The sequence below is a fragment of the Leucoraja erinacea genome, chromosome 6, assembly GCF_028641065.1.
Source record: "Leucoraja erinacea ecotype New England chromosome 6, Leri_hhj_1, whole genome shotgun sequence".
NCBI lineage: Eukaryota > Metazoa > Chordata > Chondrichthyes > Rajiformes > Rajidae > Leucoraja > Leucoraja erinaceus.
In genome coordinates, this window is record NC_073382.1 from 55,319,536 (window position 1) to 55,345,112 (window position 25,577).

Here is a 25,577-nt window from a genome sequence, read left to right on the forward strand (position 1 = left end):
TCACCTTAAAGCTATACCCTTTAGTATTTGATTTGTCTATCCTGGGAAAATGTTTCTGAATGTCTATCCTATCTATGCCTCATACAATTTTGTACACAATGTGTGTTACAGGAGGAGCTGATCTCAATGTTAGAATTTTTGAAGTATCTTGGACTAAACACCTTGGACTGATTAAGAGTAAATAAAACTAAATAAGATGGCAAATTAACTGCATACATTATGAATCAGCCTGTTGTTTATCACTTTTCACCAATCACATTTAATTTACCTCTTGCAAATATTGACCCATCCAATTAATGGTGAGCATTAGTGATTGGAGATAATATAGATATTAAAACCTTAACTACCACAGGTAATTCGACAGAAGAGATAACAGGAACATTCAGGACTGATTTTTTTTTTAAATCAAAGAATGTCAGCTTTATTGAATTAAAGTAGATGTGGCAAAAAAGTCATAAATAAGCATCCAATGACATCAATCTTTTCCTGAACTGGACTATATGTGACCTCGTTGCTAGCTCCAAATGCTATCTGTTTTTATTGCAAGTACGGTACATTTCCTTTTCTTAATATCACACACCTGCATACTACATCATATATTTAGGTAACTTTTTGATCTGATTATTTCACTACCCCTGGTCAGCCTCTGATCTTCTCTGCATTATTTTAAGCAGAGGTGCTGTCCACATTGTACTGTGCATCCTTGAGTGTTTTATTCACTCAACAACACATGAGTTCCTTCACCCACTTTGGCTCCTGGTCCAGCGATACATTGCTCTTAAAAATATCATGGTCATGTTCAAATTCCACCAGAGCCTCATCACTGACCAGGTTTCATCAATGCAATTTTCTGAGAACTCTGCTTTCCTCCAACATTGGTCTCATACCTCTACTTCCTTCGCTACTTTGGGGGACTTAAAACTATAATTCCCATTCTAAACTACTCAATTCTTTTAAAGACATGTCTGTGTTAGAGATGTTAGCTAAAACCATTGGATCAAGCATTTACCCTAATGTGGCTTGCTTCAATTTACTTATTTATCTAATTATACTTCTGGGAAATACATTGTGATGTTTCCTTATGTTAAAGGTGCTATATAAATGAAAATTGTCTTGTAAAGTAAACTGAACAATAACTAACAGATGATAGCTAACTGCTAATAATTGACTCAATTGGGATTTTTAGTCCACTGGTTTTAAATGTTTTACAGAGAGTTTTGTTTTATTTGTTGACATATCCTTGCGTCCCAAAACCACTAGGCATTTTCATCATGTGTAATACATTTTTGTAACAATATCCATGTTTGAAGTTATCTGTAACTGAGTGAATTGTCAGTTATCTACTGTTTTAATTACTGGTTCTGCAACTTCATCAGTAACCGGTTTTTCGCTCGGCTGAGGAATATCATGGGAATCTTCTGTATCTCTATCTAAAGATGCATCTTCCTCGTCATCAATGCTACCATCGTTAAGTGGGGTTACTTTATTTATTTTTTCCATTGTAGGCTTGGTAAAAAAGTTTTCAAGAAAGTCCAGCTTTCGAGGCAACATTCCATTGTTGAAAAGATATTTGGTCAAATACGAAACGCTTAAATTTATCAGCAAAGATGACAACATCGACATTGTTTTGAATGGAAATCTTTGAACGTAAATTGGCCCACCTGGAAACTGAATATCCAAATAACACCCGGCATAACAGATAAATGGTTGTAGGCGCAGGTATGGCTCACCGCCCCCAACACGCAGGATCAGACCAAAGATGTAACCAGTGATGCAGCCGTATGAATTACTTCCCTTGATGAAGAGTACGGACAACAGTTGTGGGAAAAGAAGAACAAAGATAAGATCCGAGCTCAGATACCACAATCCATAGACAGAATTGGACAACCACGTCATTCCTGCCGCTACTCCTCCAAATAAAATGATAGCTCCTCTCATGACCCACACCAGTTCATTATCCGTGGCCTGTAACACACATAATTAGGGAAAGAAAAGACACTGATTAACAGTTCTTAATGAGTAAACTTGAGAATGTTAAATTATACGATGCGATCATGGTTGTTGAATTGCTTCTACAAGGAAAACATTTACATGCTGCTCCTCTGTTCCCTTCCATCCTCTAATCTGTACCCTTCCATCCTCTAGTCCCCTGGTTTAGAGATGCAACCCTTGGTTATAGTTGTAGTAGTAGGCCCCTCTCGGTCATGACTGACCATGGGAGGTGGTCGGATGCAAGCCTGAGCGATGACATATGGAGGACAGGCTGTTGCCCATGCAGCTCATCCCCCCCTCTCCATGTCGCTGATCGATCTATAGGCACAGCAGGGCCATTAAGGGCCACTTGGCATCATTTGCGCGTCATTTATGCAACATTATTTAAGTTGTAACGCTCATGTGGTATGCATGAGGCGCGTATGGCACATGGTGACATAGGCAGTGACACACGGTAGCGTGAGACGCCCCAAGATTTTGGGATTATCAAAATCCTTGTGCGCAAATGACGCCCAAGTGGGACGGGCCCTTTACAGTTTGGCATCAGCGCTGTCACAGGAGCTGCCAGAGCGAGGGTGTACATAATTACAAACTGCCTTAGGGGCTCTGACTCCGGATTTTCTTGAGGTTTACTCCTGGAGCCTTTTCCATAACTGGATATGGCCACAAGGCAGAGGTTTCCCTCTCCTAGATTCAGCCCTCTCCTCTCCAGCCTTCCCAAGCTGACAAGCCCCATCTGCCTGAGACTCATGGGGGCAGGAGCTTCTACCTTCCCGTGCAGGTCTATAGCACCTGCCCACTGCCCTTGGTTATATATACATAAAAGTGTCATACAACAACCTCCCATGCATTGCGGTTCAAACCATCAAATAGAACTTATTTTAACACGTTTGCAAATTTTTTATGAGTGAAACAAGGTAAATGAACAGGGTACTTTAACTCTGAATGTTTTTGCTCATGGGATGTGGACAGCTGTACCAAGTACAGTCCTGAAGAAAAGACACTGCATGTTTTTATCTCTATGACTTACCTGAATTGATTGGTCTCTGACCCAACTTAACATTAATAATTGCCAATAGACACTAGAACTTCAGATGCTACATTACCAAAAAATGACACAATGTGCTGGAGTAACTCAGCGGGACAGACAACATCTCTGGAGAGAAGGAATGGGCGAAGTTTTGGGTGTGACCCTTCTTCAGACTGATGTCAGGGGAGTGGGTGGTGCATAGATAAGGATGTGCATAGATAAGGAAGAGTAAGGTGTGAAACCAGGACAAAGGGAATGCAGGTCAAGGAAAATGTAGAATAGATCATTGTTAGTTAGGAGAAGGTGACAGCAAGGCAAACAGAGATAAAATGTAGATTAGTTTGTTTATTAGATTAGATACTTAGATTTTGGGCTAGTTTGGTTTAGTTTACTGTCATGTGTAACGGGGTAAAGTGAAAACGTTTTTGTTGCGAGCTTTCTTGGTTTCTTGGTTTCTTGGTCCTCCAAAATATTCCAAATGGAATTTAAACTGGGGGTGGTGAAGGGAGGGCTTATCCAGTCAGCAGAAAGACTGTACATGATTACAATCAAGTCATCCACAGGGTACAGATACAAGATGAAGGGAATAACATTTAGTGCAAGTTAAAGTCCAAATAAGCTCTGAACTACGTAGACTATTGTACTATTATTGTTTGTTTGTGTTTTATGTGTATGTATATATGTATACACACACTGATTTTTTTTCTTGGTTATTATATTGTGTATTATGTTTACATATCCTGTTGTGTTGCTGCAAGTAAGAATTTCTTTGTGCTATCTGAGACATATGACAAAAAACACTCTTGATTCTTGACTTGAAAGTCCGGTTAAGACCGATTAAGGACAGTTCAAAGGTCTCCAATGAGGTGGATAGTAGTTCAGGACCACTCTCTAGTTGGCGATAGGATGGTTCAGTTGCCTTATAACGGCTGGGAAGAAAATCTCCCTGAATCTGGGGTAAGACTTATCCTTGATTATGCTGGTGCCTCACTGAGGCAGAGTGAAGTATAGATGGAAGTGTCAATGGAAGGGTGGTTGACTGGCGTGATGGTCTGGGAGATGTTTTGGGTCATGTTCTCCAGAGGTGCTGCCGGAGCCCACTGAGTTACTCCAACATTTTGTTTATTTTTCATTAATCGTTGCCAGCATGATCACTATTAATATTACCTTGAGTTCCTGGAAACCAATTGACTGTGTATCTACTCAGCCTGGTGTTCAGTCTTAAGATGTTGACCAATTGAGAATTTAATTTGACATTAAACAAAATAATATATATTGAAACATTTCAGCAACCTTCAATCGTAATAATTAATACATTTGAAAGTTAACATGATTGAATAGGTTGGATTAATTTCCCGTATTCCGTACTGAACAATCATTGCAAATTTAATGAAAATGTATTACTGGGTGAAATATAAGAAACATCATGAAATAAAATAAACAAGTGCAGTACACAAATTTGAAGACTTGTAGGTTAAGGCATGCTCACTTCATTCCTCAATGCCAATTGATAAATATTCCGAGTAAACATGGAACTTGCTGATAGGATGGAGGAATCAGCTGATGACATCACCGCAGCAGAGATGGCTCCGAGGCCAAAATATCCAATATAACTTGGACAAAGGTACCGTAGAATTAAAGGCAATATCATCTGAGTCTGATTCCTGCCTGTTGGGTCTGGAAGACCATAGGAAGTCTGATTCCAATCTGCATTAATGTATTAAAAAAAAATGTTAGTTAACAACTTACATTAAAATATAATCCTCCATTTAGTAGTATCACAAGCGCCTGATATTCAAAGTGGTACAAATTTAAACTTGTTTAGTTTAGTTTAATTTGAGTTTTATTTTAGTTTTAGTTTAGTTTAGTTTAGTGAAACAGTGTGGAAACGGGGCCTTCGGCCCACTACGTCCATGCTGACCAGCAATCACCTGGACACTAATTAAATCCTACATATATAGGGACTACTAGACTAGACTAAGTGGGACCTGTTGGGTCCCATGTTCACACGGGAGGGCTGGTCCCCCACCGCAATATTCCACATCTCCACCAATTCCAATATTGGTGGCCAGCCGGGCGGGGGCTTTCTGGAGCGCTAGTATGGGAACTGTGGGCTGAAGGGACTGATTAGTATGGACATTGTGGGCCAAATGGATTCTTGGGGTGGCAGCTCAGTCACTCAATCCTGATGTGCTGGCAGCTCACTAACGGCTGGTGGGCTAGCAGTTGACTCACGGCTATTCCTTGAAATTCCATTTCAAGCAGAGTGCAAGGCAACCAAATTCAAATGCAGTTTCCTACCATTTCAAGCATGGTCAAGGCCACCAAATTAAATTGCAGTTTCATAACACTTCAAGCAGGGTGCAAAGCCACCAAATTCAGGTGCAGTTTCCTACCACTTCAAGCAGGGTGCAAGACAACCAAATTCATGTGCAGTTTCATACCATTTCAAGCAGGGTGCAAGGCCACCACATTTAAATGCAGCTCCATATCATTTCAAGCAGGGTGAACCCACCATAAAACCACTATAAAACCACACAAAACACCACATAAACACCACACTCACAGTTTAGTAGACATTCAGTGTGTTCACAGCTCAGACAGTCGTGACCCCTCTCTCCCCCATCTTGCAGAGACTGAGCCACAACCACACTTATGGGTTTTATAATCCCTCCCCCTCCAACTGGAAGGGGTGTGGCCTTCATGGCGTGATTGACAGGAGAGAGATTCTCAACATTTTTTAAAACACTAATAACACTTTTATTTTTCATTGATGAGAAGAATCCTCTGCACCTGATGAGTGACGAGAAACTGAGTAAGATGGCCAAAAATCACAGCCGTAAGTGGTAGCGTTTTATCTAAAATCAATCTTCAGTGCAAAACAACAGCCTTTTTTTTTGCCATGCAGCCTTTCAAAGCAGTTACCACCACCAACAACAGCCATTTTTTTTTGCAGTGCAGCCTTTCAAAGCAATTACCACCACCAACATAGCCATTTTCTTTTTGCAATGCAGCCATTTAAAAGCAGTTACCACCACCAGCAACAGCCATTTTTTTTGCAGTACATCATTTCAAAGCAACCATATTTTTATTTTCAAACCACATTAAGGGCACTCACATTTGAGTAGACATGTGTTCAGTGTTATTCAGAGCTCAGAGAGACGTGACCCTCTCACTTCCTCCATCTTGCAGAGACTGAGTAAGGAACACCCCTTCCAGGTTTTTATAGTCCCTCCCCTCTCCCACCAGCAGGGGCAACAGAGAGAATGGAGATTTCTTTTAAACATTAATATCTATCTGATTTTTCATCTATGGGAAAAATCCTCCAGTCCAGTCCGGCGGAGGGGGGCTCTGAGTGAGGTGGCCAAAAATGACAGCCGTAAGTGGTGGCGTTCTCTCGGAAATCACATCGCAGTGAGTCAAAAGGGGTTAAGATCTTACTATTAGTAATATAGATTTTATAGAAGCCAATTAATCTACAAAATGCATGTCTTTAGAATGTGAACAGAACGGAGCACCCAGAGAAACCCATGCGGTCACAGGGAGAACGTACCGTACAGACAGCACCCATGGTCAGGATCAAACCGGGGTCTGGCGCTGGGAGGCAGCAACTCTACCTCTGTGCAACTCTGCACAATGTCATTTGTGGATAAAATCATGAGAGGCATAAATAGGGTGAATGCACAGAGTCTTTTACCCAGAGTAGGGGAATAAAAAAAAAGAGAATATTGGTTTAAGGTGAGAGGAGCAAGATTTAATACAAACCTCAGGGACAACTTTGTCAGTCAGAGAGTGGTGAGTATATGGAACACGCTGCCAAAGGAGGTAGTTGAGGCAGATGCTCTAACAGCATTTAAAAGTCAATGAGACAGGGGGATGGATGGGAAAGATTTAGAAGTATATGGGCCGAACGTGAGCAAATGGGACTTGTTTAGATGGGGAACCCCCTTGGTCAGCATAGACCAAAGGACCTGTTTCTGTGCTGAATTACTTTATAGTTTTATTTCCCAGCTTCAATAATTTAAGGCAAAGAGTCTATCTTTGGTTTAAACTAGCATCTGCAGTTCCTTCCTACATAGGTTAGTTCCTACTGGATTTGGCCCAGGAAATAAACATAGTTGCACTATTTTGATGTAATTGCAGAGGGCTGCTGGATCTTCAAAACTAAAAGTCATCGTGACAAGCGGATTGGGGTGCAATGAATCCAAAAGTCACTCCCTTAGGACATGTTGGGGTTTCTGAACATGGTGAAATAATTTAAAAATATTTTAAGATGAATTTTACTAAAAATCCCTGCGTTTCATGAAAAAATATTTTTTAAAACATAGACCAGCTTAGTTTAGCTTAGTTTAGAGATACAGCATGGAAACAGGCCCTTTGACCATCGAGCCTGTGCAGTAGTCATTGACTTTATGACTTTAAATTAATGAATGTGTCTATTAATTTTTATAAATGTATATACAACAAATCTAGATGTATATGGCATTAAAAAAGTATACATTAAAAAAATCATATTACCAGTTGATGCTCCTACAGCACCAAAGATTACAGATGGAATCGCTAGTCCTACTGTGCAGATAGAAGCCAAGATGGACATTATTTGTGCTTGTGCAGCAGTGGAAGCAGACAGTACTCTCTGAAAATATGCTTGCCAAGGGATGCCTCCCAAGATCTAGATGTGGAAAAAACAACAGTTTGGGATTAATTTGATATCCTGCTCTTTATTAAATTTAGTAATAACTTTTAGTACATAAATTTCTCATGCTTGACCAGAGAAATAATTTTAAGAAGGACATAACATTTAAGTAAAGTTCCAACATTTAACTTTGACTCAAAAAGTAACTTTTGGTTGTATTTTAACTCATTACATGTTTTTTGTACACCATACAATGTTATTGTACCCTAAATGAACAATGGCAGATTGAGAAAGTATGTCTTTGGTTTATTTGGCTTCCCATCTCCCACCGGATCACCTACAAAATCCTGGTCCCCACCTACAAAGCCCTCCACCACCAAAGCCCTCTCGCGGTCCCTCAGATCCACATCAGCCGGTCTCCTCTTCATCCACAAGTCCAACCTCCGCAGTTTTGGGGACAGAGCCTTCTCCAGGGCAGCTCCCAGGCTCTGGAACTCCCTCCCCCAACTGATCTGCAATTCCGTGTCCCTCACCATCTTCCAGTCCCGCCTCAAGACCCATCTCTTCACCTCTGCCTATCCTTAGACCCACGTCCCTCTCCCTTTTCATCTGTGCATTAATTGCCTCATATTGTGTTTTGAATTGAATTCTGTCTTTACTTTGTGTACTAGTCATGTCTCTACTATTTATTTCATTCCCCTTACATGCTTTTCCTCCTCTACCTGCTAAATTTTTGTAAGGTGTCCTTGAGACTCTTGAAAGGCACCCATAAATAAAATGTATTATTATTATTATTATTATTATTATTATTATTATTATTATTATTATTAGTTTTGGAGATACAGCATGGAAACAGGCCCTTTGGCCTACTGAGACTGTGCCTACATTCCAGGACAATGTACAAAAGCCAATTAACCTACAAACTTGCATGTCTTTGAAAGGTGTGAGGAAACCAGAGCACCAGGAAAAAACCCACGCGCTCACAAGAAAAATATGCAAACTCAATACAGACGACACCCTAGTCAGTATCTAACCTGGGTCTCTGACGCTGTAAGGCAACAACACTACAGCTACGCCACTATGACGCCCATCTGACGTCATCACAGTGAAAATCTAAGCTTGGAGAAGTTCTAGACTGTATAGATTCTTACTGCACAACAATTGCTAATTTCAGACTAACTGAGTCAAAACCAGTAGTTTTGCCACCAAAGAAACAAATTTTCTGCCACAACCTACATCTAACTTGACGCACAAAACATGTTCCTTTCTCCCTTATCTTGCTTCCTGTTAAGTGCATTTTTGTTGGTCATCACTATTAATCTGTTAGAATTTCTTAATTTATTCTTTTCTCAGAATTTGGGTGTTGCTGTCATGGAATTATTAACCATCCCTCATTCCCTTTAGAAGATTATGGTGAACTGCCTCCTTGAACACCTACTGTTCTTCTAGTGAAGGTACGTGCACCATGTTGAGTAGAGGATACATCTAGTGATGACGAAGTATCTCCCATATATATAAATATTTATGATTATGTTACAATTGAAATCTAAGTTTTAGTTTTCTCCCCAAAAAATGATTTTTCTTCTCTATCTCTAGTCCTCACTAATCCATTGATAATTTGAAAGAACTTTATTTACTCTCCTTTAAACCATCTCTTTTCTGGGCACATGCCTTTCACTTTTTCAGTCACTTCTCACAATGAATAGTTTCTTTTCATCTTTCCCAGTGCTTTTCTATCCTTCTTGTCATATTGTGACTGGAATTGTATTTTAACTGTAAGGAGAGGAGTATTTTTTTGCAGTTTACACTATTTCTAGAAAGGAATAGAATAGAATACCTTTTATTGTCATTCAAACAGCTTGGTTTGAACGGAATTGCATTTTCTAGTCTTACATTACAAAAAAACCCAATGTAATGTAACACAATTAACACAGTTTACATAAACATCCATCACAGTGGATCTCCAACATCTCCTCAATGTGATGGAAGGCAAAGTCTTATCTCTTCCCTTTGTTCTTCTCCCACAGTCCAGCAGTCCAACTGCAGCGTCGAGGCGAACTGGGGCTCCCAATGTTAAAGCCTCCGGCGGGCGATGGTAAGTCCTGAGGCCATTTAAGCCACGCCGGGCGTTGTTAGGCGCTGCTCTGAGTCTTTTAAACCCCACAATTCCAGCGGGAGATGTTGCCGTTGTGGTTGCTCCGAAAAGCGGTCTCCCACCAGTGACCTGCGAGCTCCTGATGTTCCTGTCCACCGGGCCTGCGGCCGGAGCCTCCGAAGCTCCGAATTCGGCTCACAGCCGCACGCCACCACAGCTCGTCCCGCTCCGAAGACGCCCAGCTCAGCGATAGCGAGTCCGCAGGCTCCGCAACTGGAGCCCTCAGGTTGGTCCCGGCCGGAGGCCGCAGCCGGCTCCACGATATTAGGCCCAACGACACCGGAGACCCAACAGGGAAAAAGTCAGGTCCCCGAACAGGGAAGAGACTAACGGTTTCCCCCACCCACCCCACCCCCCACATAAACACAGCTAAAGAAAAATAATAAAAACTAGAGCCAAGACATACATTTAACGGGACAAAAATTAAAGAAAAGACAGACAGACTGTAGTCGAGCCGCTGCCGATACACTCCTCCACACCACACCAGGATAGAAACTAACTTGAAAACACTGCAGTCTGAATAAGAGTCCTGACCTGAAATGTCACCTATTCATGTCCTTCAGAGATGCTGCCTGACCCGCTAGGTTATTCCAGCACTTTGCTTTTTTTTTGTGGAAACTAACCTATCATCGTATAATAAAAAAGATGCAAAGTGTTGGCGTAACTCAGCGGGTCAGGCAGCTTCACTGGAGAACATGATCGGGTGATGTTCCAGCTCGGGACCTTTCTTCAAACCCTTCTTAAGCTTCAAGGTTTCAAGGTCAAGGTCAGTTTATTGTCACATGTGCCAATTAAGGTACAGTGAAATTTGAGTTACCATCTAGCCATACTAAGTGAAAAACAACAAGACACACAACCACATAAAAGTTAACATGAACACCCATCACAGTGGATTCCACATTCCCCACTGTGATGGAAGGCAATAAAGTTCAAACTTCTTTCTCTTGTTCATCCGAGGTCGGGGCAGTCAAACTATCTGCAGTCGGGATGATCAAAGCCCCCGCAGCCGATGATCGAATACTGTTATATAATATGAATTGAGAGGCACTTTCTATACCAAATATTGAATAGGGTAAAGAATGGCAGGCTGGAATTGGAGAAGCCCAGCCCTCTCAAGAGGGTTAGAGAGGTGCAGAGATTAGCAAAACACTGAAAAGATCTGAATACAATGAACAGAATTTTAAGCTGGGATAGGGTTAGACTGAAAAGCTTGCAATTAACAGGGGCAAATCTGAGGTGCAGATCATGGCACTAAGGTAAAAATTAACGCTGTGCGTGAAAGGCAAGTCATTGTCGGAGAGGAAAGCAGAACAAGATGACAGCCTAATCCAGGAGCAGTTATATTGGAAATCTTGGGAGTGAAGACAAAGCACAAGAATCCTTCCACTCGTGCATCAGGCAGGTGGGGGTGTTTGTTAGAGAATAACATGGTTAAGTCCATGTTGAGAATAAAAATGCTCAAAATGAAGTCATAAGTGAACCCAAGAGGAAATCCTTTTAGTGGAAACAGTTTCACATATTTGGTTGACATGGCAATCTTACTTGTATGCTTCAGGACTATCCATGTCACATTTAATAATAATAGGGAAGTTGGAAAATTACTTCAAACCACCATCTTTGGGTATTGTGGAGAGTTATAAATTGTAATCTACAGATGGATGGCATGTCAATTGTTCTTGAAAAATTGCCACAACATTGCAACTTTGGCCTGCTTTTAGATTGCATAATGTAATTTATGTAAGACCAAATCACAAGCACAACCAGTCCGTGTTACAAGGCATTCTAGATCTAAACATCAAACTGGCAAGGAAGATAGCTACATCTATTGGAATGGCCTTTAAAATCACAAAGGGATTCCAGCCAGCACAGAACATTATGTCCCCGAAGTACACTGATCGATAGCAGTTGTTCTGACATTACTTCCAGTCACATAAGCATTAAAGGCATGTGATATTTTTGTCAGGAACAATTGTGCTGTCACCAGTATCTTTCTTTACTTTTAGACTTTAGACATAAAGTGCGGAAATAAGACCTTGGGCTACCGCGTCTGGCCAAGCAGCAATAACCCCAGACAATAGTTTTAGTTTTGTTTTTTTAATAACCCCAGACAATAGTTTTAGTTTTGTTTTTTTAATTTTAGTTTTGTTTATTGTCCCGTGTCCTGAGGTACACTGAAAAACTTTTGTTGCTTGTTAACTAGTCAGCATTAAGAGTATCCGTGATTACAATCGAGCCATCTGCAGTGTACAGATACACGATAAAGGGAATAACGTTTGGTGCAAGGTAAAGTCCAGTAACGTCCAATTAAAGATAGTCCAACGATCTCCAGCGAGGTAGATAGTAACTAGCACTATCCTACACACTAGGGGCAATTTTCAATCTTTACCGGAGCCAATTCACCTACAAACTTACATGTCTTTAGAGTGCAGGAAGAAACCGGAGCACCTGGGAAAACCCACGCGGTCACAGGGAGAACGTACCAACTCCGTACAGACAGCACTCGTAGTCAAGATTGAACCCGAGTCTCTGGCGCAAAGGCAGCAACTCACCACTGCACCACTGCGCTACCTCTGCCCTCGAACTACAGATTACAACTTAAAACTCTCCACAATGCCCAACGCTGCTCCCTTTTCAATGGCAATAATTTAGTAAAAGTGAGCTAATCAGAGCAGCAGGATATTCAATTGAAGAAAGCGAGGCACCATAGCCCCTATTTGCAGTAGCAAAATGTTCATAGCAAGACGAGAGGTGGCAGCGAAATAGTGCTCCACACAGGTGGAGAGCTAGGGCAAAAATATTTATATAACACAACTGAATGATGAGCAACGCAAGGTGCACAGAAAAGTGCACATACACCTTCATAGAGACCAAGACCAGAAATGTCCACATTACACTTCCATGACCCAGATTAAATTGATATTGCCGCAGCAATGTACTAATCAATTGTGGGAAGAGATTATATAGTACATTGTCATTATTAAGAAGCAGATGAATACGTATTCTGCTGCAATGCCGAAACTATTAGGACAAATTAAGGTGCAGTAATCTAGAGAGTTGTAGAGTCATACAGCACGGAAACAGGACTTTCGGCCCAACTCATCCACGCCTACATAGGTGCCCCATCCAAGCTTGTCCCACATCTGTCCCATGTCCCTCTAAACCTCGATTATGGGCAAACATTGGGTCTTCTGGTAATAGCAGCTGATTATAGGACTGAATCAACCCTGCTCGGAAGAGTTTGTATGAAAGTGTTGAGGATGGAATAAATCAATGTATTTGACTTAAATAAACCATGACCACGTTTAAAACAAAATCTGAAACAATATGAGGAGATATTCAAGCATTCATACATGGCCACTAAAGTTTAGTTTAGTTTACTATCACATGCACCAATGTACAATGACAAGATTTTTTTGTTGCATGCTATCCAGTCAGCGGAAAAACTATATATGATTACAATCGAGCCACCCAAAGTATACAGATACAGGATAAAGGGAATAACGTTTAGTGCAAGACAAAGTCCAGGAAAGTCTGATTATTGATAATCTGAGGGTCTCCAATGAGGTAGATGAGAGGTCAGGAACGCTCTCATGGTTGGTGATAGGATGGTTCGGTTCTTGGTTCTTGGTTTCTTGGTCCTCCCAAATATTCCAAATGGAATTTAAACTGGAGATGGTGGAGTTGCCTGATAACTGTTGGGAAGAAACTGTCCCTGAATCTGGAGTTATGCATTTTCACAGTTTTGTACCTCTTGCCTGATGGGAGAGGGAAGAAGAGGGAGTGTCCGTGGTGAGACTGATCCTTGATTATGTTGGTGGCCTTGCTGAGGCTGCGTGAAATGTGGTGAATGGAGGTAATGGACACTAAAGTGGGTAAGAAAGGGGAAGTAGTAGGAGTGGGTCAGGAATAGGCCACTTGACTTCTGATGCCTGTCCCACCAAACGATGTGAACGCCTTCTGAAGTGGTCTAAAGGTGCCAGTTATTGTCATTATTTAGAAGCAGATTAATACGTATTCTGCAGCAATGCTGAGACTATTAGGACAAATTAAGGTGCAGTAATCTAAAGAGTCGTAGAGTCATACAGCACGGAAACAAGACCTTCGGCCCAACTCATCCACGCCCACCAAGGTGCCCCATCCAAGCTTGTCCCATTTGCCCACATCTGTCCCATATCCCTCTAAACCTTGATTATGGATAAACATTGGGTCTTCTGGTAATAGCGGCTGATTATATTTTTCCCCATACTATACTACAGTATTTGAATATAATATACTCTTCCACATTCTATACTAGACATACTCGAGGTCATATCCTCAGAAATAAAGAAAGTTCTTTTAGGAAGGAGATGAGGAGAAATTTGTTTAGTTAGAGGGTGATGAATCTGTGGAATTCTTTGCCACAGAAGGCTGTGGAGGTCAAGTCAGTGGATATTGTTAAGGCAGAGATAGATAGATTCTTGACTGGTACAGGTGTCAGGGATTATGGGGAGAAGGCAGGAGAATGTTGGAGAAGGTTGGAGACTCCATTGTGAGAGGTACGGACTGGGGTTTCTGCGGCAACAGACGGGATTCGAGGATGGTGGGCTGCCTCCCGGGTGCCAGGATCCAGGATGTCATGGACAGAGTGCAGAAAATCCTCAAGGGCGAAGGTGTACAGCTGGAAGTTGTAGTGCATGTTGGCACAAACGATGTCGGAAAGAAGGGGATGAATATTCTGAAGCGTGACTTTAGAGAGCTCAGAAACGTGCTGAAAAGCAGCACCTCCAGGGTTGTTATCTCCGGTTTGCTTCCAGTTCCACGTGCTGGCGAGAGCAGGAATAAGGAGATACAGGACCTGAATGTTTGGCTGGGGAACTGGTGCAGGGGACAGGGATTTAGATTCTTAGATCACTGGGATCTGTTTTGGAGTAAGGGGGAACTGTACAAAAGGGACGAATTGCACCTTAACTGGTGGGGGACCGGCATTCTGGCAGGCAGGTTTGCCACTGCTACACGGGTGGTTTTAAACTAAATAAGGGGAGAGAGGGGGGATGTCAAATTGGATAGTCAAGGACGGAATTAAAGGGAAAGGGAGTAAAGGGATAGTTAATGACCCCAGAATTAACAGGAAAGAAAGCTCCCAAAGGGATAGAAGAGTATGGCCAAGTGTAGAAGGGATAGAAACATAGAAACATAGAAAATAGGTGCAGGAGTAGGCCATTCGGCCCTTCGAGCCTGCACCGCCATTCAATATGATCATGGCTGATCATCCAACTCAGTATCCTGTTCCTGCCTTCTCTCCATATCCCCTGATCCCTTTAGCCACAAGGGCCACATCTAACCCCCTCTTAAATATAGCCAATGAACTGGCCTCAACTACCTTCTGCGGCAGAGAATTCCAGAGATTCACCACTCTGTGTGAAAAAAGTTTTCCTCATCTCAGTCCTAAAAGATTTCCCCCTTACCCTTAAACTATGACCCCTTGTTCTGACTTCCCCAACATCGGGAACAATCTTCCTGCATCTAGCCTGTCCAACCCCTGAAGAATGTTGTAAGTTTCTATAAGATCCCCCCTCAATCTTCTTGCAAATTCTAGCGAGTACAAACCGAGTCTATCCAGTCTTTCTTCATATGAAAGTCCTGACATCCCAGGAATCAGGCTGGTGAACCTTCTCTGTACTCCCTCTATGGCAATAATGTCTTTCCTCAGATTAGGAGACCAAAACTGTACACAATACTCCAGGTGTGGTCTCACCAAGACCCTGTACAACTGCAGTAGCACCTCCCTGCTCCTATACTCAAATCCTTTTGCTATGAATGCTAACATACCATTCGCCTTCTTCACTGCCTGTTGCACCTGCATGCCTACTTTTAATGACTAGTGTACCATGACACCCAGGTCTCGTTGCATCTCCCCCTTTCCTAATCGGCCACCATTCAGATAATAATCTACTTTCCTGTTTTTGCCGATGTGAATCGATGTGAATGGTGAGATGCGTAAGGAATTAAAAGTACTGTATTTGAATGTGCGAAGTATAAGAAGTAAAGTAGATGAGGCTCAGATAGAGGTTGGTAGATATGACATTGTGGGGATTACCGAGACGTGGCTGCAGGAGGATCAGGTCTGGGAACTTCATATTTAGGGTTATACATCTTATAGAAAGGACAGGCAGGTGGGCAGAGAATTGGGGGGGGGGGGGTTGCTCTCATGGGGAGGAATTAAATTCAGTCCCTTACGAGGGAAGACATAGGGACTGACGAGGTAGAGTCACTGTGGATTAAGTTGAGGAATTGCAAAGGCAAGAAGACACTAATTGGTGTTATCTACAGACCCCCAAATAGTAGCCTGGATGTAGGGTGTAAGTTGCAGCAGGAGTTAAAACTAGCATGTAACAAGGGTAATGCCACTATGGTGATGGGGGATTTTAATATGCAGGTAGACTGGGAACATCAGGTTGGTTCAGGACCCCAAGAAAGAGAGTTTATAGAATGCCTCCGAGATGGATTCTTAGAGCAGCTTGTAATGGAGCCGACCAGAGAAAAGGCAATTCTGGATTTAGTGTTGTCCAATGAAGCAGATATGATAAGAGAACTCGAGGTAAAGGAACCACTTGGAGGTAGTGATCATAATATGATTAGTTTTAATCTGCAATTTGAGAAGGAGAAGATTAAATCGGAAGTGGCAATGATGCAGCTGAACAAAGGGGATTATGAAGGCATGAGAGAGGAGCTGGCCAAGGTAGACTGGAAAGGGATACTAGCAGGAATGACGGTGGAACAGCAATGGCAGGAATTTCTGGGCACAATCCAGAAGACACAGGATCATTTCATTCCAAAAAGGAAGAAAGATTCTAAGGGGAGTAGGAGGCAACCGTGGCTGACAAGAGAAGTTAGGGATAGAATAAAACTAAAAGAAAAGATGTATAACACAGCAAAGAGTATGGCAGGCAGTGGCGAGTGGAGTGCCGCAAGGCTCGGTGTTGGGGCCGTAACTGTTTACCACATATATTAATGATTTGGAAGAGGGAATTAGGAGCAACACCAGCAAGTTTGCGGATGACACAAAGCTGGGTGGCAGTGTGAACTGTGAAGAGGATGTTAGGAGGTTGCAGGGTGACCTGGACCGGTTGAGTGAGTGGGCAGATGCGTGGCAGATGCAGTATAATATAGATAAATGTGAGGTTATCCACTTTGGCGGCAAAACCAAGGGGGCAGATTATTTTCTCAATGGGGTTAGGTTAGGTAAGGGGGAGGTGCAGTGAGACCTGGGCATCCTTGTACACCAGTCACTGAAAGTTGGCGTGCAGGTACAGCAGGCAGTGGAAAAAGCTAATGGAATGTTGGCCTTCATAACAAGAGGATTTCAGTATAGTAGTAGAGAGGTTCTTCTGCAGTTGTATAGGACACTGGTAAGACCACATCTGGAGTATTGCGTACAGTTTTGGTCTCCTAATTTGAGGAAGGACATCCTTGTGATTGAGGCAGTGCACCATAGGTTCACAAGATTGATCCCTGGGATGGCGGGACTGTCATATGAGGAAAGATTGAAAAGACTGGGCTTGTATTCACTGGAGTTTAGAAGGATGAGGGGGTATCTTATAGAAACATATAAAATTATATGAAATTTGTGGAATTCCCTGCTACAGAGGGCAGTGGAAGCCAAATCACTGGATGGATTTAAGAGAGAGTTAGATAGAGCTCTAGGTGCTAGTGGAATCAAGGGATATGCGGAGAAGGCAGGCACGGGTTATTGATTGGGGACGATCAGCCCTGATCACAATGAATGGTGGTGCTGGCTTGAAGAGCCGAATGGCCTTCTCTTGCACCTATTTTCTATGTTTCTATGTTTCTAATGGATGAGAGCTAGCTCAGTCATGATTGAATGGCGAAGTCGACTAGATGGGCCGAATGGCCTAATTCTACTCCTATCACGTGACCGTTTGACCTTATTTTAAATGAAGCTAATGGGATATTGCAATAATTTGGAAGTTTCTGAATGGAACTAATTTTTAAATTCCACATTAGTTAATTGTCTGAATTTAAGTTCCCCAACAAGTGTTGCCGGCCTGGATCATTAGTTCAGCCTTTGCATTATTATTCCAGTAATGTAACCATCCACGCTGTCCATGTCTACATGAAATATACATAGCCAGTAATTACCCGATAGGTTACCATTGACTATAATGAAAAACAGTTTCATACTTAACTGCTCATTCACAGTTTGCCTCTTTATATCTTGTTGAGAAATGTAGAACAATTTTGAGTCATTTGGAAATTAAATTATTTTACTGATGAAATAAAATTGGTTCCTAAAATAAGTATTAATAAAATATTCTTAAATCTTGGAACATAATTTAAACAATTATGCGGCAAACAGTGGTACAGCTGGAAGAGCTGCTAACTCACAGTGCCAAAGAATCAAGTTCGATTCTGACCTTAGGCGTTGTCTGTGTGGATTTACAAGTTTACCCCAAAGATGTGCGGGTTTGTTGAGATTGGCTTCCCTAAAATTGTCCATAGAGCGCAGGATGATAAAGTATAATTGAACTAATGTGAATGGGTGATTGATACTCAGCATGGACAAGTTGGGCCGAAGGGTCTGTTTACATGCTGTAAACATAGAAACATAGAAACATAGAAAATAGGTGCAGGAGGAGGCCATTCGGCCCTTCGAGCCAGCACCGCCATTCATTGAGATCATGGCTGATCGTCCCCTATCAATAACCCGTGCCTGCCTTCTCCCCATATCCCTCGACTCCACTAGCCCCTAGAGCTCTATCTAACTCTCTCTTAATTCCATCCAGTGATTTGGCCTCCACTGCCCTCTGTAGCAGGGAATTCCATAAATTCACAACTCTCTGGGTGAAAAAGTTTTTACTCACCTCAGTCTTAACTGACCTCCCCTTTATTCTAAGACTGTGGCCCCTGGTTCTGGACTCGCCCAACATTGGGAACATTTTTCCTGCATCTAGCTTGTCCAGTCCTTTTATAATTTTATATGTTTCTATAAGATTCCCCCTCATCCTTCTAAACTCAGTGAATACAAGCTAAACTAGCAATATCGCTAAACTAAACTCTAACACATTAAATAAAATAAATACCGAGCCTGCTGTTCTGATTTGTGCTCAGGCAGCATATGTGGATAGGTGATATTTCGGGTTGAGGCCTTTCTTCAGACTGGATAGTTGACCTTTTGGATTGAGACCCTTCTTTGACCCAAAACATCACCTATCCAGGTTCTCCAGAGATACTGCCTGACCTGTTTAGTTTACTCCAGCACATTGTGTCCATTTGTAGATTAATTGGCCACTGTAAATCTCCCCCTAATGCATAATTGTGCGGTAAAATTTGGCCGGTTGGGGAGGGGTGAGGGTGGGATATGGAGAGAATAAAGATGGGATTAGTGTAGGATTATTAAAAATGGTTATTTGATTTTCTGCATGGATTCAGTGGATCTGTTTATATGCTGGATGACTCTATGACTCGAGATAACATTAGTAGCCCAGTTTTTATGGGAATAAGGCCCACGGTTGGTTGTAGGCAGTTGCTTCCCCTGTAGAAGTTAGAGGTTATTGTGGTTAATTGTGGCAGTAATGTTACCAACCCCATCCGCTACTTTCCTACATAAACAAATTTCTCAAGTGAGAACCAGATCCATATTGTTGTTTTAACCATTCAAAATGGGTCTGTGAAGGTGGGAGATAGTGTTAGCACCACAGCCAGGAGTTAGTATCTATGTCTGGTCGACAGGAAAATTGAGGGGAGGAGGAATTTAGTGTAAAACGTAGCGAATGCTTGCTCTTGTTCAGTTTTTTAAATATACATGCACCAATTTCACACCTGTTCACAACATCTACCTTATTATGTCATTCAGAAACTGTGGGTAATGCACCACAGACCAGTCAATATCTGTAAGAGAAAGATAGGTTAGCATTTTGGAGTTTATGTATGAACCATTAACTCATCTTACAGATTATGACTGACCTGTCGTGGATTTATGCTCTTTATTTTACCTCTGAATCATTGTGTTATAATTTTAGTGTAGAGGTTTTGCAAACCATAAGCTTTAAGGGCATTGCCTTCAAACTCTGGAGTAAATGAGATAAGGAGATCTGGGATTGAGGATCTCTCATCTGCAAATTCAGAGAATGGGCAGAGGGGGGGAAGGAGAGAGGGAGGCAGGGGGAGAAGGGGAAAGGGAGAGAGGAAATGGGGAGAGGGCGGTGGGAGAGAAGGGGAGGAAGGAAGCGGCAGAGGAGGGAAAAACAGAGAGAGAGGAGAAAGGGAGATGAAGGGAAAGAGGAACAGAGAGAGAAATGTTGGAAATTTTGAAGCTGGAAGAAGTTGGAATGGGAAGATAATGAACTATTAACTTACTATTTTGTTTCAAGGTTTTCCTAGTGTCTGCTCATGACTGAGGTGGCTACCTTGTGGTAAACACATGTTATGTGGGGAAATCAAATAAAATTTGAGCCATTGGATTGCATCTACAAACAGACCTGTGCCCTCTGGTTATAGGCACTTCTGCTAAGGGGAGGACGTCTTATTATGCTCCTCATAAATTTGTGTTGCTAAACTAGCTCCTGCATAATGCCTTGTTGACCACTTTATCCAGCTTGATCATCTGTAATCAGTACTTCCTAGGGTATCATCTTTCATTCTCTATACCTTAGTACTATTAATCCTTCCAAAATACATCAATTTATATTTTGCAATTTATGTCTCAGCTGCTCATCTTATCAACTCATCAATATTGTTCAGTAGCCAAAGACTACCTCGTTTATTCTCAGCTGTGACATAAGTATTCAAACTTGCACTACTATCAACTTGTTTGTTTCTAATTATGTTTTTGCGCTAATGTCTTGCTTTTTGCACAGTCTTGTTCCTTTAACAATTTTATGTGTAATTCATGTATAATCTATGTATAATTTGTGTTTGTGTGGTTGTTTGAGTCTATGTGGCTGCGATGCTGCTGTAGGCAATATTTTGCATTGTACCTGCACTTTACTCAATTACTCAAACCTCACGTCAAAAACCTTGGCGTGATATTTGCCTCAGCATTGAAATTTAACAAACAAGTCAATGCCGTGGTAAAAGCTAGCTTCTTTCAGCTTTGGACGATAGCTAAAATAAAACAATTCCTCCAGTTTGACGACCTTGAAAAGATCATCCACACAAGAGGGAGTGAGATGTGTCCCTTGTGGCTAAAGTGATCAGAGGGTACGGAGAGAAGGCAGGTATGGGATACTGAGTTGGATGATCAGCCATGATCATATTGAATGGCAGTGCAGGCTCGAAGGGCCGAATGGCCTACTCCTGCACCTAATATCTATGTTTCTATGTTTCTATGGTATCTCCTCCTGCCTTGATTACTGCAACTCCCTTTACACTGGCATCAGCCAATCATACCTGTCCCGCCTGCAACTGGTCCAAAACGCCGCAGCGAGACTCCTGACGGGCACCCAAAAAAGGAACCACATCACCCCGATCCTGGCCTCTCTCCACTGGCTCCCTGCAGATCGGCCAACTTGGGGTTACTGAACATCCCGCGGTCTCGGCATAAGCTCAGGGGCGACCGCGCCTTTGCGGTTGCAGCTCCTAGACTGTGGAACAGCATCCCTCTTCCCATCAGAACTGCCCCCCCCATCGACTCCTTTAAGTCGAGACTTAAAACTCATCTTTACTCTCAAGCCTTTCTTGACGTCCTCTGAGGGAGGGCTATATGTATGTATTTATGTATGTACTTAATCTATGAAGCAATGTTGTATAACGTTAGTACCTCCACCAATGTAAACACTTTTGCCAACGAGAGTTGTTTTTTTAATGTGCTATAGAAATAAAAGTGACTTGACTTGACTTGACCATACACATGCATATGACAATAAACATGAGCTTAAACTCATTAATAATGCCTTCCAGATTGTTATGTATATAACAAGGCTCCACCACAGATACATGCAGTATGTGGAGACACATGAAACTGCAATGCTGGACTTCAGAAAAACACAAAGTGCAGGGGGAGTTCAAAGGATCAGTGGAGGGAGCGGACAGATGGTGTTTCAGCTTAGGACCTTTCTTCAGACTCAGTATTTTACTGGTCAAAGGCTTCCAAATGCAGTGGTCAATGAAAAGAAACCAAGAACAAGAGCACCATTGACCTAAGCAATGCTGCAGTGCAAATGAAGGTGGGGGAATAAAGAATAGATCAGCATCTAATGCCTGGATAGGCCTTGCAGACAGAGCGCAGGTGTGGGCAAATCAGGGGCTAGTCTGATGAGGAGCTCAAATACTAACACCAAATTTGGTAGACCATACTGAATCTTTGCTCACCTGGAAGTGTTGTTTTGATCCCTGGATGGTGGTGAAGAGGATGGTGAGGGGACAGGGGATGGTGAGGGGGGCGGTGGTGCAACAGGTAGAACTGCAGCCTTACAGCGCCAGAGACTCGGTTTCAATCCAAACTATGGGTGCTGTCTGTATGGAGTTTGTACGTTCTCCTGGTGATCGCGTGGGTTCTTTCTGGTGCTCCACTTTCCTCCCACACTCCAAAGCCATGCAGATTTATAAGTTAATTGGCTTCGGTGAAATTGCTAATGTACGGGGATCGCTTGTTGGCATGGATTTGTTGGGCCGAAGGGCCTGTTTCTGCGCTGTATATTTTAAACTGTGCTAGTCCTCCTTCGGTTGTGGTGGATTGTGCCAGGGGTTAGGGTGGAATGGGAGGGGAGGGATGGTGCTACCTAGATTCATAGATTCATAGAGTTACATAACACAGAAACAGGCCCTTAAAGCAAATGCAATGATGGCGCAGCTGGTGCTGCCTGTGTGGAGTTCGCACGTTCCCTTAGTGACCTTTGTTTTTCTCCCACGTCTCAAAGACATGCTGGTTTGTAGGTTAATTGGCCTCTGTAAATTGCTCCCCTGGTGTATGGAGTGAATGAGAAAGTGGATAACATAGAACTAGTGTGAACGGGTAATCGATGGTCTGCATGGATTCGGTGGGCCCAAGGGCCATATTCCACGCTGTATCTCTAAACTAAACTAAACTAAACTAAACTAAACTAAACTAAACTACACTTTATCTGAAGAAGGGTTTTGGCCCGAAACGTTGCCTATTTCCTTCGCTCCATAGATGCTGCTGCACCCGCTGAGTTTCTCCAGCATTTTTGGGTACCTTAAACTTTATGAAAGATGTGCATAATGCTGTTAGATGTCCCTGACAACCACAATGCCTGAATACATTAGTGAAAAATAGTTGAATTTGGTCAAGTTTGGTTCGTAAATTAAAATGGAGATTTGCTGAAAGAACAGAAAACAGACATCTTTCAAGTTGAATTTTTCCCAGCAGAAAAAAAGTATGGGAAAATTGTAGAAGCTCGGTTTATACTAGTCATTGAAACAATGTATTAACAATGTATTAACATAGAGATGTATTGTCTGGGCACAGCGCCATATTAGATATCTGTCTGAACAGCTTGTCCCATCTAAGGACAATGTAGTGGCTCTCATCCAAGACTTACAAGCTTTTTTTAGTTCACAGACGGATGCCCATTCTGGAAATAAAATGGAGTCAGTTGTCCTCCCAGAATGGGCAGCTGTATTGAAGCTGTGCCAAGATTTGAGATTAAGGCTGACATTGCAAAATTTACCAATAACTTGTTATTGGTTTAAATTATATATGGGTCCAGCCGCCCTTGTTTATCTTAAGGGCCTGTCCCAATTACGTGTCCTTGGCACGCAAATTACGCGACCTCGTGTTATGCGACCCCAGCAATGGGTGATGTTTCGGGTTGAGACTCTTCTTCAGTCTGAAAGAAGGATCATGACCCAAAACGTCACCCATTGCTTCTCTCCAGATATGCTGCCGGTCCCGCTGAGTTACTCCATCATTTTGTGTCTATCTTCAATTTTCTTGGCCCCGCTCTGGGAGTAGAAGTGGGGGCGGATCCGGACCGCAACGGCCGTAAGCCGCAGGCTGAGCTCAGCGATCGTTTGCCTGCTTCTGCTGCTGTTAGAGGTGAGATTTTGCGTCGCGCCAGGGTCTTGGGCCTGTCCCACTTTGGCCGTCAGTTCCACGACAAGCCGTTGGCACGCGAAGATTTTGTTCGCTACAAAAATTTCGGAGCCCCGCGCGATGTTGCGCACAACTACATACCCCTCCGCGCTTCTCAGTGGGACCGGCCCCGCGCGGCCATACGATGCCTGTGCGCCTCAACGCGACCACGAGGTCACGTAATTTGCGTGCCAAGGACACGTAAGTGGGTCAGGCCCTTTAGGCTACGGATCTTTCAGTCAGATTTAGGTGTTTTTATTGATAAGAAATAAGTCTAATTGTACTAACTTTTCTTTGTTCAGAGAGTTGTGTGACAGGGAAGCTACCGTATATCGCTTCCAGCACACGCCCACTAACAAATAAAATAATCTTGCCTTGCTTTGTGTTTGACTTGTCTGTGATAAGTAATCAAATTTTAACATTAGTCCCATTTGCTTATGTTTGATCCATATCATTCTTAACACCTTTCCTATTCATACCTTTCCTATTCAGATGTGGGAATTTGTCGACACCATTGATGTAGAAGATCCCTACAGCTGCAGTAAGTGTTTGAGGCTAGAGGAACTCCAGCTCCGCATTGATGAGCTGGAGACCCAACTTCATACGCTGCGGTACATCAGGGAGGGGGAGTATTACCTGGATGTTTTGTGCCAGGGGATGGTCACACCGACCAGTTTAACTAATTCAGTAGGCAGTGAGCAAGGAAAGGAAGGTGTGGCCATAAGCGAGGCAGGTAGGGGGAACCAGGAGGAGATGCGGCAGGAGCCACAGCCCTTGTCCCTGACGAGCATGACCGAGGCTCTTACTCAATGTAAGGACGGGATCAGGGGCTGTGGGAGGGATGAGCAACCTGGCTGCAGCACCGTGGATCAGGAGGCCATTCAAGAGGGGGGAGTTAGAAGAAATGCCGTAGTGATAGGGGATAGTATTATTCGGGGGGTAGATAAGGTTCTCTGCGGCCAGCAGAACATGTCCCGAAGGCTGTGTTGCCTACCCGGTGCTAGGGTTAAGGATATCTCTGCGATGCTGGAGAGAAATTTGCAGAGGGAGGGGGAGGATCCAGTGGTCGTGGTCCATGTGGGGACCAATGACATAGGAAGGACGAGGAAGGAGGATCTGCTGAAGGAGTTTGAGCAGTTAGGGAATAAATTAAAAAGCAGAACCTCGAGGGTACTGATCTCCGGATTGCTACCTGAGCCACGGGCCAAATCGGCGAGGGTACGTAAAATTAAAAAGCTAAATGCGTGGCTCAAAGACTGGTGTGGGAATAATGGGTTTGGTTTCTTGGGCCACTGGCACCAGTACTGGGACAGGGGGGATCTGTTCTGTAAGGACGGACTTCACCTGAACGGTGCTGGGACTGGGGTCCTGGCAAATCATATAACTAGGGCAGTAGAGAGGTCTTTAAACTAAGTAGCGGGGGGGAGGTAACAAGGGGGGTAATAACGGCAGGGGTAGAGGAAATAGAGCAGGGTATCAGTGGGGAAGCGGAAAGTCAAAATGTGACAGGAGACAGAATGTGTGAAGATAAAGCTTTAGATGTAAAAGGGGCAAAAACGGAAAGGAAGGGTAGTAAAAATCATCTGAAAGTGCTTTATCTCAATGCACGGAGTATTCGTAATAAGATAAATGAATTAACGGTGCAATTAAGTATATATAGTTATGATATCGTGGCCATTACGGAGACATGGCTGCAAGGGGATCAGGACTGGGAGTTAAATATAGAGGGGTA

General features: G+C 42.8%; 1 protein-coding gene across 2 annotated transcripts in view; it reads right to left on the reverse strand.

Annotated features, from left to right (window-relative positions):
- Window positions 1–378: 378 nt before the first annotated feature.
- Window positions 379–25,577, reverse strand: part of LOC129698163 (high-affinity choline transporter 1-like) — a 56,414-nt gene continuing 31,215 nt past the window's right edge. The window contains exons 6-8 of one of the 2 annotated variants that reach the window (XM_055637099.1): window positions 7,541–7,694; window positions 4,512–4,729; window positions 379–1,965 (exon numbers count right to left, since the gene is read on the reverse strand). In XM_055637099.1, coding sequence (XP_055493074.1) covers window positions 1,333–1,965; window positions 4,512–4,729; window positions 7,541–7,694 — 1,005 coding nt within the window. In that variant the 3' untranslated portion in view covers window positions 379–1,332. The remainder of the gene's footprint in view (window positions 1,966–4,511; window positions 4,730–7,540; window positions 7,695–25,577) is intronic. The other variant, XM_055637098.1, reaches the window with a different exon arrangement.